At 42.1% G+C, this 15119-nt stretch overlaps 2 protein-coding genes and 1 pseudogene across 2 annotated transcripts in view; 1 reads left to right on the top strand and 2 right to left on the bottom strand.

Annotated features, from left to right (window-relative positions):
- Positions 1–810: 810 nt before the first annotated feature.
- Positions 811–3052, bottom strand: LOC112223124 (annotated as a pseudogene).
- A 953-nt stretch (positions 3053–4005) lies between these two features.
- On the top strand, positions 4006–8404 carry LOC112222574 (C-type lectin domain family 4 member E-like). Its single transcript, XM_042304475.1, has 6 exons — positions 4006–4275; positions 4762–4872; positions 6195–6326; positions 6951–7102; positions 7177–7298; positions 7585–8404. Exons 1-6 carry the CDS (start codon positions 4191–4193, stop codon positions 7745–7747), a joined length of 765 nt encoding a protein of 254 aa, XP_042160409.1. The 5' UTR covers positions 4006–4190; the 3' UTR covers positions 7748–8404.
- Positions 8405–14230: 5826 nt separating this feature from the next.
- Positions 14231–15119, bottom strand: part of LOC121840581 (C-type lectin domain family 4 member E-like) — a 2374-nt gene continuing 1485 nt past the window's right edge. Inside the window, exons 4-5 of the mRNA XM_042304476.1 lie at positions 14928–15049; positions 14231–14723 (exon numbers count right to left, since the gene is read on the bottom strand). Of these exons, the coding sequence (XP_042160410.1) occupies positions 14555–14723; positions 14928–15049 (291 nt within the window). The 3' untranslated portion in view covers positions 14231–14554. The remainder of the gene's footprint in view (positions 14724–14927; positions 15050–15119) is intronic.

Raw genomic sequence — 15119 nt, 5'->3', positions numbered from 1 at the left:
TGTAGGTTAGCACCATGGTGTAGCCGGAGGACAGCTAGCTTCTGTCTTCCTTTGTTTTTTTCACCTGGTCACAGACAGCTGATGTGTTGTGCACTGAAGTCCACAAGCGAAGGGGAGGAGAGCGAGTAGATAGTCCCGAGAAGGAGTTATACAACACGCCGAGTGATCATGCTGTTTTTATGTGGCTGCTATGAAAGTGAACTGTGTTTGCATGTGATCAGGGGTCTATTCATTCCGTTGACTCTGTTGAAAAACGTTTCTTAAATGGAAGCAAACAGAACGAAACGGGGATAAACATACTTGAATCCGTCCAGTCGAAACGGCACCGACCGCCACTGATCAAGAATGGTCCACCACCCAAAGGACATCCAGCCAAACTGTGGGAATCATTGGAGTCAACATGGTCCAGCATCCCTGTGGAGCACTTTTCGACACCTTGTAGAGTCCATGTCACGACAAGTTGAGGCTGTTCGGAGGGGGTGCAACTCAATACTAGGAAGGCGTTCCAAATTTTTGGTATACTCAGTGGATATTGCATAGGACTGTTTTAGAGTCCATTATTTACTGAATATTTTATTAAGAGAATGGAACACCGTCTTAATACTATCGGTTTTTTACGGTTTCAGGTGGTGTGAGCAGACCGCTGCGTGATCAGGCTCGTTAAAAGTTTTGTTGAATTGTTTGAATTAGTAACAGAGAAAATACAGGGGTTATTGCTGTTGTGTTATAGGACTGTCAAATAAAATGTTGGATTGTATAGAAATGATTGAATTAAACAAGAGTAAAAAAAAACAAGCAGTGACTGAGGGGTGACTGATTGGCAGCTTTATTGAAATACCTTCAGTGGTGGGTGGACACCAACACAAGCAGATACCAACGGTCACTTCTTCATCTGTTTTGACTGATTACGTTACCGTGACTGGGATTCAATCCAATGCACGTTAGGGAAATGCACATTGCATTTGACTTTAAAAGGGAATTTACACTTGATTACCACTGCGTTTACACGGAATTTGAATTCCTAAAACATGGGGAAAATCGCATTTAAAATGCACATTGTCAACAGTGCAACCCTACTATTGAATCCCTGCCACTCCAAGTTCATTTCATGGTCAGCGGTGTCTTTCACCTGCTGATTCAAGAAGAAGTAATGGGGAAGGCATCCATTTGACAGATGCGGGGGTAGATGAATTCACAGGGCACGTCGGACCAGGCATGAGTGTTACTCTGCAGGACCACACAGTCCTCACCTTCCACCCCACCGGAGGTATTGTTATCAGGCTCCAAGCTAAACGGTTGCCAGAAGCTATAGGGAAAGGGAGGTAGGGGGAGAGAAAATATGACAGGTAGGATGGAATTGAAGTCACAGAGAGGGAGAGAGATAAGACAGAAGAAAAAAAGTTAAAAAGGAGGGGACAAATAGTGGAGAAAAAAGCAACTGAGATATTTTGAGTCAATGTTGTACGTGTCATGTTGAGATTGTTGAATGGGTTTGCTGACCCTACATACTTATTTGTGAGCGTTGTGTTGTCCCACCCATCTCCAGTCCCCCTCCATCTCTCTGTCTGATAGGCCGATCCAGAAGTAGTTATTAAACCCACCAATCCTACTTGCCTTTTTCCAGGGCTTCCTATAAACAAACACGTGTTTACGATGAGAACACACACACACACACACACACGCACACACGCACACACAGTTTCTTACATGCGCGCTCTTGCTGTGCAGGATGCTAAGGTGGCCGCCCATTGATGTACAATTGTCTCTGCTGCTCGGCCAGTCCATCTTGTCATTACTGAAGTAGAAACATTTTTAATTTACCAGTACATGAAGCCACCCCTCTGGACACCCTGTGAAATTCACCACTATAAACCAGAGAGAGAGATGGAGAGAGAGAGATGGAGAGAAAGAAAGAGAGAGAGGGAGGGAGGGAGGGAGAGAGAAAGAAAGAAAGAGAGAGAGAGAGAGAGAGAGAGAGAGAGAGAGAAAGAAAGATATTTGGATATAATTCTACCGTTGTACTGTATGATAGAAATAGTATTTACTATACCCAGCTGTGGGTTCATGTCCTGTGTCAAAGGTGGAATGTCCCAAGATTTATGAAAATGTTGCTGCAATGCATTATGGAAATATTCAGAGAACTTGATAAAAGAGGTAGGGGAATGTAGAGCCATAGATTGGGGAATGTTATTAGGACCACTAATCACATGAACCTGACCGTGTGACCTCCTGGCCCTGTCCTAACCATCTGGGAACATACAGTATACAGCATATTTGATGGGATACGTTTAAACAGGAAGCACTAACCACGATCACATAACGAGCAGTTATTTAGGAGATCAGTCATTTGTCCATCAGTGATTCTGTGCCATCTGGTGGCAATGGAGTTATTCTCAAACACGTACATAGAGTTTTCTGGCTAGCGCTAACCTGTGGCAGAGCAGTTTTTTGCCAGACTGGCATAGTTATCACGTAGGCGGCTGTAGCGAAGCAGCACAGTACTCATATCCAACTTCAGGGCTGCCAACTCTTCCTCGGGGGTCTCCCGAGGTTGAGTGACATTTGACAGGTGCTTTGCAGCTGCCTGATTGGTGCTGATGGATACCAAGAGGCCAATCAGCACAAGGAGGATGGTCTGACACGTCAGAAGTCCTGCCCACTTCTTCCCCCCCTGGGAACCTGATTGGATTGATCAAAGAGAGAGCTCAACAGAGTTATATTATACTTAATACTGTACATGTCAGTCAGGGGACAGTTTAACCTGACTAGAATTGAGGTGACAATTCGTATTCCAGCAACAGTTCTACATACAGGATGTGTTTTTTTACGTCTTTTAAATTAACCTAAATATTGTAACAAAGTGACTTGCCCAAATTTGATACACACAAGTACGCACACGCACACACACACACAGTGGTGTAGACCGAAAAGTTTATTTTACCTTGCTTAGAATGGTAGTTCTTCATGTTCCCTGTGTAATATCACTGGTACATGCTCAGTTAACCGTTCATAAATCGAATTTGTCTCTCTTTCCACTCAGAGTTGGTGTTATATACTGACGCGGCGTGTGTTTGTGAGTGTAGGCAATTGGTTGGAAAGTACAAATTGTGGAAATAACGTTTCGCTGGACCTGAGACAGATTTGAATGTGGAAAGTGAATCAATAGATCTGGTGCAATAGCAGAAAATCTGTAATGGAATTAAAACCTGCTGGTCATGCAGAGTTGGATCAATAGTCTCAGTGAACAAACAAATGCTACCGAACTAACTGGATTTGTCACAGAGTTTGAACATTATCTGCCAATGGTCTGAGCGATCAAAGTTCTCTCTAATGCACAGTCACTAAACATGACTGTGCATTTTCATGAGGTTGACAGAGAGGTTTACAACAAAGGCATGACATTGCACTTTAAGCCGAACGCTCTGTAACAGCATGGGTTTACTTGTTTTGTTTTCACAAATGAGCAGCTGCATCAAATCCATGTGTATATGCAAACACACACACACACACACACACACACACAGAAGGACATACACAGCATGTTGCCCAACCTCTTCCCGTAAGATGTCTAGTTGTTTAACTTGGCATGCTATCGTCCCCCCAGGCTCCAGTTCACTAGCACGTTACAGAGTCATTTTGGCCAGATTCTAACACACCAAATCACATAGAGAAAAACAGAGCCAAAGACGTTACTTCACAGCATGATTATGTTATTTCCTAAATCCACTACTTTCCATACAAACACACACAGTATGATGGACCCTCCTTCCAGTTTCCAATTTCTTGAGAGTTTTTGTTCAAACACACACACACACATACACACGGACACTCACACGCTCTCCTGCCTCATCCCCCTATCACACAGTCCTTCGGGCCAGATTCAGCGAGAGCAAAAGGAGAGCGAGAGCCAGAGCCAGAGAGAGACCAAGAGTAAGCAGGTTTGATGCAATACTAAAAGAACTGCCAGTGAATTTCTGGAGGAAGTACAATAAATACTGAGAAAACTCTTCGATGGAACAGAATTGCGAAATCAACTCCCATCTCAGCTGTTTGGAATTACAAACTTTATTTCCCAGCAGTGACTTTATTTACCGTTAGTTACAAAGTCGGGAGATTCTGCAATAGTTGGTATAAGTAAGTTAAACAGTGATTGTGGTGAGAAGAGCTGGTGAAGAACTGAAACTTCAATCATGGAGGTAGAGAACTATACCAGTCTACACGAGTTTACTGAGGATACATCCTCCAGAGGAAACAAGCCTATCCTAAACAACCACAGTAAGTGTGTGTGCGATTGTGTGCGTGCGTGTGCGTGCGTGTGCGTATGTGTGTGTGCGCATGTGTGCGATTGTGTGCGTGCGTGTGTGTGCGTGCGCATGTGCGTGCGTGCGCATGTGCGTGCGTGTGTGTGTGTGTGTGCGTGCGCGTGCATGAGTGTGAGATTGACCATAACTCTAAGGACATGGTATCTCTTTAGGGAATAGTCCGTGTGAGTTTTACAGATAGCCAATAAACTGAAAGACTATCATCTGTTCCTTTGGAATCCTTTAGAACGAATCATTTGAAATATATTTGAATAAAGGGGAATAAAAAAAATGCCCTGTCACACTCGCACTTGTCTTTTCTTACTGGTACTGATTTGACTTGCAATGACTGTTATATGTGGTTATTTTTTGTACCTACAGTTAAATGCTAAATGACTCCAATGTAAATGCAAATGAAAATGTGTCAGTCTTTGCATTGAGCTGTAATCTGTCCGATCAGGTGCCCAGGGGCTGAAGAGGGGGTCAGAGTGTCTCAGAGGTCAGACAGCCCTCTTTGTGCTGATTGGTCTATTGGCCTCCATCTGTGCCAACATCGCTCTGAGCGTGCTCTGTGAGTTAACATCTCTCTCTCTCTCTCTCTCTGTCTGTATGTCTCTTTTTCTCTCTCTCCAACCCAGCACCACCCCTCTCTCTCTCTCTCTGTCTGTATGCCTCTTTTTCTCTCTCTCCAACCCAGCACCACCTCTCTCCCTCACTCTTCCTCGTCATGCCTTTTCTGGCATGCAGAATGGTAACGACAGTTGTGGCAGTTGTGCAATCCAAAAGGAACAAAAGTCCAGAACTGTGAAATTTGCTCCCTCCCAGGACTCTCAGTCTCTGGCAGCCCAGGCTGTTCAGTAGTTATAACAATCAATCAATCAATAAAATGTATTTATATAGCCCTCCTTACATGATGTCACAAAGTGCTGTACAGAAACCCAGCCTAAAACCCCAAACAGCAAGCAATGCAGGTGTAGATGCACGGTGACTAGGAAAAACTCTCTAGAAAGGCCAGAACCTAGGAAGAAACCTAGAGAGGAACCAGGCTTTGAGGGGTGGCCAGTCCTCCTCTGGCTGTCCCAGGTGGAGATTATAACAGAACATGGCCAAGATGTTCAAATGTTCATAGACGACCAGCAGGGTCAAATAATAATAATCACAGTGGTTGTTGAGGGTGCAACAAGTCAGCACCTCAGGAGTAAATGTCAGTTGGATTTTCATAGCCGATGATTCAGAGTATCTCTGCCGCTCCTGCTGTCTCTAGAGAGTTGAAAACAGCAGGTCTGGGACAGGTACCATGTCCGGTGAACAGGTCAAGGTTCCATAGCCGCAGGCAAAACAGTTGAAACTGGAGCAGCAGAAAGGCCAGGTGGACTGGGGACAGCAAGGAGTCATCAGGCCAGGTAGTCCTACGGCTCAGGTCCTCTGAGTGACCGAAAGAAAGAAAGAAAGAAAGAAAGAAAGAAAGAAAGAAAGAAAGAAAGAAAGAAAGAAAGAAAGAAAGAAAGAAAGAAAGAAAGAAAGAAAGAAAGAAAGAAAGAAAGAAAGAAAGAAAGAAAGAAAGAAAGAAAGAAAGAAAGAAAGAAAGAAAGAAAGAAAGAAAGAAAGAAAGAAAGAAAGAAAGAAAGAGAAAGAAAGAGAAAAAGAGAGAAAAGAGAGAGAGAATTAGAGAGAGCATACTTAAATTCACACAGGACACCGGATAAGACAGGATAAATACTCCAGATATAACAAACTGACCCTAGCCCCCCGACACAAACTACTGCAGCATAAATACTGGAGGCTGAGACAGGAGGGGTCAGGACTTTAAAGAAACACCAATTTGTCCCAATCTGACCTCTCAATTTGGTCTCTATTCCTCTTTCATTCTCTCTCTCTTTCTCTCTCTCTCAGTGTTGAGCAGGCCGTTACCTAGTGTTCCCCTGGAGACAGCATCTCTGACCCTGAAGCTGAACTCAGTTCAAGGACGTTATGTCCGTCTCTGTGATGACTACTCCAAACTGGGCCAGAGCTGCTCAAAGACAGGTAAAGGGGGGCTAAGTGTTATTCAGAGTGGATAGATACTTTAGACAACTGTCATTCACTATTACATTATTTCACGTAAGAAATGGTACACTGTAAAGGGGTTGCCGTGAAGTTAACAGTTACTTACAGGCATCTGTCAACTATTTATTTTAACTTGATGCTGCACTACTACTACTACAGTTAAGTTGGTACAGCACTCTCACTATAAAGGGTGCAACAAAAATAGAGCCAGAAACAACAATACCATGCACCTGCTAGTGGTCAAAAGGTTTTTGGTGCTCCAAGAATACAGTAGAATACTGTATTCTGTGGGACAGAAATGCAGCACCATTCAAAATAGAGCAATTCTTTCCCTGCCCAGAAAATGTTCCCACAATGCATCACAATTCACAGTATGCTGCAGTAAAACATTTCACAGTATCATACTGTTGATAATACCCCAAATGACCGTATAATTTACAGTCTTAATTTAAAGTGTACACTGTACAATATACATAAGATATTAATTACCCATGCATTTTTACTCATCTGTCTCTCTTTGTCCTTTTCATCTTCTTATCCTCCTCTTCTCCCTCTCTATTCCTGTTCTCCTCCTCTTCTCGTTCTCCTCTCCTCTTCTCACAGTAAGTAAGTGTAGGGAGTGTCCTGAGGGCTGGATTCATGTAGATGAGAAATGTTACTCCTTCAGTAATGACAAGATGGACTGGCCGAGCAGCAGAGACAGTTGTACTTCCCTGGGCAGCCACCTTACCATCCTGCACAGCAAGGAACAGCATGTAAGATAGTGTCTGTGTGTGTGTGTGTGTGTGTGTGTATTCCCCTCATTGTAACCATAACTGTTTGCTTGTAGGACGCTCTGGAAAAAGAGGCCCGGAGGATTGGCGGGTTTGACTACCACTTCTGGATTGGCCTATCAGATATAGAGAAGGAAGGGGATTGGAGATGGGTGGACAACACAACACTGACAAATAAGTATGTGAAGCCCGTCCTAAATAATCCAATATCACATGTGTTATAATGAGAGGGAGACAAATAGTTACTTTTCTACACTGTCTCATTCCCTTGCTCCCTTTCTCAATTTGTATTTTCCTTCTTCCTCTTCTTTCATTCTATTCTCTTGTTTCCTTTTTTTCTACCTCTTTCCCTAACTCCCTCCTTTTGTTTTTGGCCTTCATCCTTCTGTCTCTCTGTCTCTCTCTCTGTGTGTCTCTGTCTCGCTCTTTCTCTCACCTTCCCTCTCTCCATGTCTCTCTTTCAGGTATTGGAATGAGTATAGCTCTGAGCCTGACAATCATCAATCAGGAGGATCACACGGGGAGGACTGTGCCACCCTGGACAGCCATTCGCAGACCTGGTTTGACGTACCGTGTGACCACATCTACAAACGCATTTGTCAGATGGATGCCATCCGGCTAGACTGAATCACAGGACTTAAACTAAGCCATGAATTTCCCAATTATCTAGATCTACTGTCCATGCATTCATGAATGATGGCAATGTTTCCTTAAATAGCTTATCCTTTTTATGTCTTTCAAGCGATTTGAGATGTTTTAGTGCAATGAAAAGCGCTATAAAAGTGAAATGATTATTCTTACTGGAAGCATCAGAACTAGAAGCTAAACTAGGTTATGGGTCAGATTTACTCTGCCAAGACTGTGTATTACTTTGTATTTTTCAGAAACCATGAAACAAAATGGGACAGAAAAGGTGAAGAGAAGGGCTAAGATATAGAATGACAAGACGAGATAAAGATAGTTTTGTGGTATAGCTAGTTTCATGAAATGTTCATTCCCTACTCAAAATAATAGATGCAAACATTTTGCAAATCTGGCACCTTCTGCAAGGAGAATTTCAATGAATGCACTCAATTTAGTAAATCAGTTAATGCAATCAAGGAGATAGATGCTCTAATCAACTCTGCTGCTTGCCAAACTGATTGCTGGGATACTTTTGAGCAATCTAAGTGCTTTTTTTTTATACGTGTGTGACCTGTACATAAATCTCCAAAATAATGTATTGCTGCACTAACCATGAAAATTAATCAATAATTAATCAATAAAACTGTATTTTCAAATGAATTACTCTTCCTCTGATGTCTCTTTCTGTTTTGTGTCTGGGTTTTTACCTGTGCATGTTTCATTTTACTGGAATATATCATTTTTTATTGACTCTGTTGGTTTCTCCTGTGTCTTTGCTCATCCATTGTTTTATTGCTCAATGATGTAGCCTGCAAAAGGAATATGTTTTCATGTGTTATTTTAACACATTTAAACATATTTATTTGCCGAAAGTATTTTTTATTTCTAATCCAGAAATCGTATTTTAATTTCTTTAAGACAACACTGTTTCTTACATAATATTTTGCCTTGGTGTTGTACAACATAGGGTGGGAGGAGGGGTAACTACCAGGCAGCTGGAAGGAGGCAGTAGTGGTACCAATCCGGAAGCCAGGGAAGGACCCAACTAGGCCAACAAACTATCGGCCAACTACATAGATCACATGTATGTAAGATTATGGAACGTAAAATTACAGAAAGGCTAACTTACTTCCTGGAGATCAGGGGGCTGTTATCGTCACATTTAGAATGGGTTCAGGAAGGGTAGGAGAAATATGGACCCAGTGCTCTGCTTAGTAGCAGAGGTTAGGAAGGCTCAAGTGGACAAGGAGACTGTTGTAGTTGTCTTTTTTTGATGTGGAGAACAAGTACAATATGATGTGGAGGGGTTTGAGGAGGGGTTTTTAATAAAAATTGATATTATGGGGGTAGGAGGAAGAACGTACAACTAGATACAGGATTTCCTGTTTGGTGAGGGTGGGGAAATCTCTATCAGGCAGCTACCTGGTGGATAACGGTACACCGCAGGGGAGCGTGATTAGTCCTCTGTTGTTCTCAATCAAAATGAATGATGTTTACTCTCAGGTACGGCTGGATATTGGTAGGTCGTTATTTGGAGATGATGGGGCCTTATGAAAGAGGGGGAGAAATGTGCCATAAACAGTCAGGAAGGTAAAGGAAGAAATTGATGAGGTAGAGTGGTGGGTAGTAGGATCGGACCCTTTTTTCCCCCAATTTTCGCCCAAAACGACATACAAGGACATGCATATTCTTGGTACCATGTGAAAGGAAACACTTTGAAGTTTGTGGAAATGTGAAAGGAATGTAGGAGAATACAACACATTAGATCTGGTAAAATATCATACAAATAAAAAAACAACCGTTTAAAAAAAGAATTGTACCATCATCTTTGAAATGCAAGAGAAAGGCCATAATGTATTAGTCCAGCCCAAGTGCAATTTAGATTTTGGCCACTAGATGGCAGCAGCGAGTTTGCAAAGTTTTTGACTGATCCAATGAACCATTGCATTTCTGTTCAAAATGTTGTATGAAGACAGAACAAATGTGCCTAATTTGTTTATTAATAACTTTTCATGTTCAAAACTGTGCACTCTCCTCAAACAATAGCATGGCATTATTTTACTGTAATAGCTACTGTAAATTGGACATTGCAGTTAGATTAACAATAATTTAAGCTTTCTGCCAATATCAGATATGTCTATGTCCTGGGAAATTTACTTGTCACTTACAACCTCATGCTAATCGCATTAGCCTACGTTAGCTCAACCGTCCCGCAGGGGACCCACCGATCCTGAAAAAGTTTTTAATGTGGGGATTCAGGTTCTCTGTAGAGAAAACTCAGACAGTGTTTCATTTTGCGAGGAGGAAGGTGGGAGATAAGATATGCTTGAGGTTATATGGGAGAAACTTGGAGAGGGCGGGGGTCTTCAGGTTCCTTGGGGTATACTTTGACACTTAATAACCTGTTGAGACAGTTGAGTCCCAATTGGGAACCAGCCCTCCCACCGTCAGCAGGAATGTGGCGCATGGAACACTTAACTCAACCTGGGCAGAACACATTGAGAGAGTGGTGTGAAAGTGTTAAAAGAAAAATAATTGGTGCAAATAACATGTGATGCTATATATATCCATAAATCTGTTTACAATGACGGCATGTTCAAAAAAATGCTACTCAAATGTCCGGAGAAATGAGGATAGCTGGGGGAACAGGGCATTCCTCATTGAGGACCAAATGCAATAGACTACTTTCGTTCAAAAGTTTGGGGTCAATTAAAAACATAAATCCTTGTGTTTTCCATCAGTAAAAGAAAAAAAACAGCTTTAGTTTGGATTTTTTTCGTCCATTAAAAGCCAAAAGTAACATCAACTTGATCAAACTTGAAAACTACAGTGTTAGACATTGTTAATGTTGTAAATTACTATTGTAGCTGGAAACGGCAGAATTTTTATGGAATATCTACATTATCAGCAACCATCACTCCTGTGTTTTAATTGTGTTAGCTAATCCAAGTTCATAATTTTAAAAGGCTAATTGATCATTAGAAAACCCTTTTGCAATTATGTTAGCACAACTGAAAACTGTTGTTCTGATTAAAGAAGCAATACAACTCTTTAGACTAGTTGAATATCTGGGGTATCAGCATTTGTTGTTTCGATTACAGGCTCCAAATGGCCAGAAACAAGGAACTTTCTTCTGAAAATGAAGGCTATTCCATACGAGAAATTGCCAAGAAACTGAAGATCTTGTACAACGCTGTGCACTACTCCCTTCACAGAACAGCGCAAACTGGCTCTAACCAGAATATAAAGAGGAGTGGGAGGCCCTGGTGAAACCTGAGCAAGAGGACAAGTACATTAGGGTGGTTAGGTTGAGAAACAGACACCTCACAAGTACTCAACTGGCAGCTTCATTAAATAGTTCCCGCAAAACACCAGTCTCAACGTCAACAGTGAAGAGGTGACTCCGGGATGCTGGCCTTCTAGGCAGAGTTGCAAAGAAAAAGACACATCTCAGACTGGCCTTTGAAAATAAAAGATTAAGATGGGCAAAAGAACGCAGACACTGGACAGAGGAACTCTGCCTAGAAGGCCAGCATCCCGGAGTCGCCTCTTCACTGTTGAAGTTAAGACTGGTGTTCCCGCCCTCTTCGACACCTACAGCACCCGATGCCATAGGAAGGCCAAAAAGATCATCAAGGACATCAACCACCCGAGCTACTGCCTGTTCACCCCGCTATCATCCAGAAGGTCAGTACAGGTGCATCAAAACTGGGACCGGGAGACTGAAAAACATCTTTTATCTCAAGGCCATCAGACTGCTAAACAGCCATCACTAGCAAATCAGAGGCGGCTGCCTATAGACAAAGATTAGGAATCACTGGCCACTTTTAGAAATGGATCACTAGCCACTTTAATAATGTTCCGTATCTAGCATTTCTCATCTCAGATGTACAGTATAAACTGCACTCCACACTATTCTAGGTATCTTAGTCACTTTTTAATTGCGTTTACATATTGCATCACCCATTTCATATGTACAGTATATACCCTATTGTATTCTATACTACACCACTGACTGTTAAACAGCCATCTCCTGCACATCAGAGGCTGATGCTGCTGGAATCACTGGCCACTTTAAGGAAACTAAACACTAGCCACTTTAATAATGTCTCCGTATCATGCTATACTCATCTCATATGTACATACTGTACTCTATACTATGCCACTGTATCTTAGTCCAATGCCGCTCTGACATATATGTATCTATTCTTGATCCATTCTTTACTTAGATGTACGTGTATTTTGGGTAGATGTTACGAAACTGTTAGATATCACTTGTTAGATATTACTGCACTGTCGGAGCTAGAAGCACAAGCATTTCGCTACACCCGCAATAACATCTGCTAAACACGTGTATGTGTACGTGACCAATACATTTGATTTGAGTATAGCGTATGGCAGCCCAGACCTCATTGGAAAGGACAGATGTCATACAGGGGCAAGGATTGGGGCGTTTCGGACCTCCCCAGTGGCTGTACTACAGGTGGAGATGGGGGATATGCCATTGCAGATTTAGGAGACAGCAGCTGGTAATGAATTATTGGGTCAACCTACAGGGACATGGGGTGTCTCCTCCTGCGAAAGGGATTTCACAGGCATGCTGGGAACATGAGCGAATACACAACATGAGCTTTGGGTGGGTAATAACCAGGCAAAGGAGATGGGACTGTACAGAAGGGAGTTTAGTCCAACGGTAACTGTTCCTGCTACTCCCGCCTCCAGTAGTTGATCTAGAAGTGTTGGAGAGACTAGACAAGACCTGCTTTACGAGGTACAACAAACCCATGGCAGGATTAGAAAAATGGGTAAACAGATACGACTTACTTGGGTCCCAGCCCATGTGGCGGTGGAAGGGAACGAGGCAGTTGATGTACTGGCTAAACAAACACTTATTAGTTGGGATGTTGATGTACTGGCTAAACAATCACTTATTAGTTGGGATGTTGATGTACTGGATAAACAATCACTTATTAGTTGGGATGTTGATGTTGTAGTTTCAATGAGCAAAGCAGAGGCAAAAAGCCTGATATGGACAGTGGATGGTGCAGAGATGGCAGGAGCAGTGGAATAGAGATACTAAGGGAAGGCATTTATTTAAAGTACAGAGGAAAGTCGGGGAGGGGAGGACGGCAGGAAGGGGCAGGAGAGAGGAGGCTATTTTTTTATACAATATTAAGGGTGGGACACAGCCGGTTGAATAAGACCTTAAATGTGATAGGAAGGTATTCAACAGGAAAATGTGATTATTGCCAGGAAACAGAGAGCATGGAGCATGTCTTGCTACAATGTGGGTCAGAGGGAAAGAGAGAGATGGAATCAAAGGGAAGGAGAGGGAAAGGGAATCAGATGGAAAGAGAGAGGGAATCAGAGGGAAAGAGAGAGAGGGAATCAGAGGGAAAGAGAAGAGGGAATCAGAGGGAAAGAGAGAGGGAATCAGAGGGAAAGAGAGAGGCTGAGATGTAGTGTGAAGGAAAAGGGATACAGAAAATTAGTTTAAATAGTATATTGAGTAGAACGTCATTAGATTTAGTCTAAAATATTTGGTTATCTATTTAGTTTCTCCCTGACTCTGCCACACACTCCAGTACAGTAGGTGACGGTAATGCATCATCATAAGGTTGGATGCCAATCGCTGATAAACCACATCAAAGAAGATAATATTTTGCCACCAGATGGCACTGTTTTAAAAGCAACCATCTGGTCCACTCAGTCAATTCAATTCATTCGACTTTATTGACATGGCAAGTTCATTATTACTTACATTGTCAAAGTATACATATCGAAAAATAAAATAAAACTATATATTTATATATAATATATATATATATTTATATATAAATAAATAAATGGTGGGATCAACAGCAATAATAATGGTAGTAGTGGACATGGGATTACCATTAACAACAACTACAACAACAATATTCATGAGAACAACAAAATATTAAAGCAATGGTAGTAGCCCCGTGTCAACATGACTGAGATATATGACATGACGTGGTATGAAAGACAAAACAAAACAAGAGGGGAAATATTATCGACATTACTTTGCACTTTTCACTGGCTGTCCCTCAGGTTGTGGCAGGAGGACACATATTTGTCTGCCAAAACTGCACATTTAGGCTTTTCACCCAATCAAGTTGAGGCTGTTCGGAGGGGGTGCAACTCAATACTAGGAAGGCGTTCCAAATTTTTGGTATACTCAGTGGATAATGCATAGGACTGTTTTAGAGTCCATTATTTACTGAATATTTTATTAAGAGAATGGAACACCGTCTTAATACTATCGTTTTTTTACGGTTTCAGGTGGTGTGAGCAGACCGCTGCGTGATCAGGCTCGTTAAAAGTTTTGTTGAATTGTTTGAATTAGTAACAGAGAAAATACAGGGGTTATTGCTGTTGTGTTATAGGACTGTCAAATAAAATGTTGGATTGTATAGAAATGATTGAATTAAACAAGAGTAAAAAAAACAAGCAGTGACTGAGGGGTGACTGATTGGCAGCTTTATTGAAATACCTTCAGTGGTGGGTGGACACCAACACAAGCAGATACCAACGGTCACTTCATCTGTTTTGACTGATTACGTTACCGTGACTGGGATTCAATCCAATGCACGTTAGGGAAATGCACATTGCATTTGACTTTAAAAGGGAATTTACACTTGATTACCACTGCGTTTACACGGAATTTGAATTCCTAAAACATGGGGAAAATCGCATTTAAAATGCACATTGTCAACAGTGCAACCCTACTATTGAATCCCTGCCACTCCAAGTTCATTTCATGGTCAGCGGTGTCTTTCACCTGCTGATTCAAGGAGAAGTAATGGGGAAGGCATCCATTTGACAGATGCGGGGGTAGATGAATTCACAGGGCACGTCGGACCAGGCATGAGTGTTACCCTGCAGGACCACACAGTCCTCACCTTCCACCCCACCGGAGGCATTGTTATCAGGCTCCAAGCTAAACGGTTGCCAGAAGCTATAGGGAAAGGGAGGTAGGGGGAGAGAAAATATGACAGGTAGGATGGAATTGAAGTCACAGAGAGGGAGAGAGATAAGACAGAAGAAAAAAAGTTTAAAAAGGAGGGGACAAATAGTGGAGAAAAAAGCAACTGAGATATTTTGAGTCAATGTTGTACGTGTCATGTTGAGATTGTTGAATGGGTTTGCTGACCCTACATACTTATTTGTGAGCGTTGTGTTGTCCACCCATCTCCAGTCCCCCTCCATCTCTCTGTCTGATAGGCCGATCCAGAAGTAGTTATCAAACCCACCAATCCTACTTGCCTCTTTTTCCAGGGCTTCCTATAAACAAACACGTGTTTACGATGAGAACACACACACACACACACACACACACACGCACACACAGTTT

This window comes from Oncorhynchus tshawytscha, linkage group LG23 (genome assembly GCF_018296145.1).
Source record: "Oncorhynchus tshawytscha isolate Ot180627B linkage group LG23, Otsh_v2.0, whole genome shotgun sequence".
Taxonomy (NCBI): Eukaryota; Metazoa; Chordata; class Actinopteri; order Salmoniformes; family Salmonidae; genus Oncorhynchus; species Oncorhynchus tshawytscha.
This window is presented reverse-complemented; position numbering and strand designations above follow the sequence as displayed.

Coding starts and splice junctions, on each gene's coding strand:
- LOC112222574 (XM_042304475.1), top strand. CDS start 4,191: ATGGAGGTAGAGAACTATACCAGTCTACACGAGTTTACTGAGGATACA. Junction 6,327..6,950: donor CCAGAGCTGCTCAAAGACAG/GTAAAGGGGGGC, acceptor CTCTTCTCACAG/TAAGTAAGTGTAGGGAGTGT. Junction 7,103..7,176: donor TGCACAGCAAGGAACAGCAT/GTAAGATAGTGT, acceptor GTTTGCTTGTAG/GACGCTCTGGAAAAAGAGGC.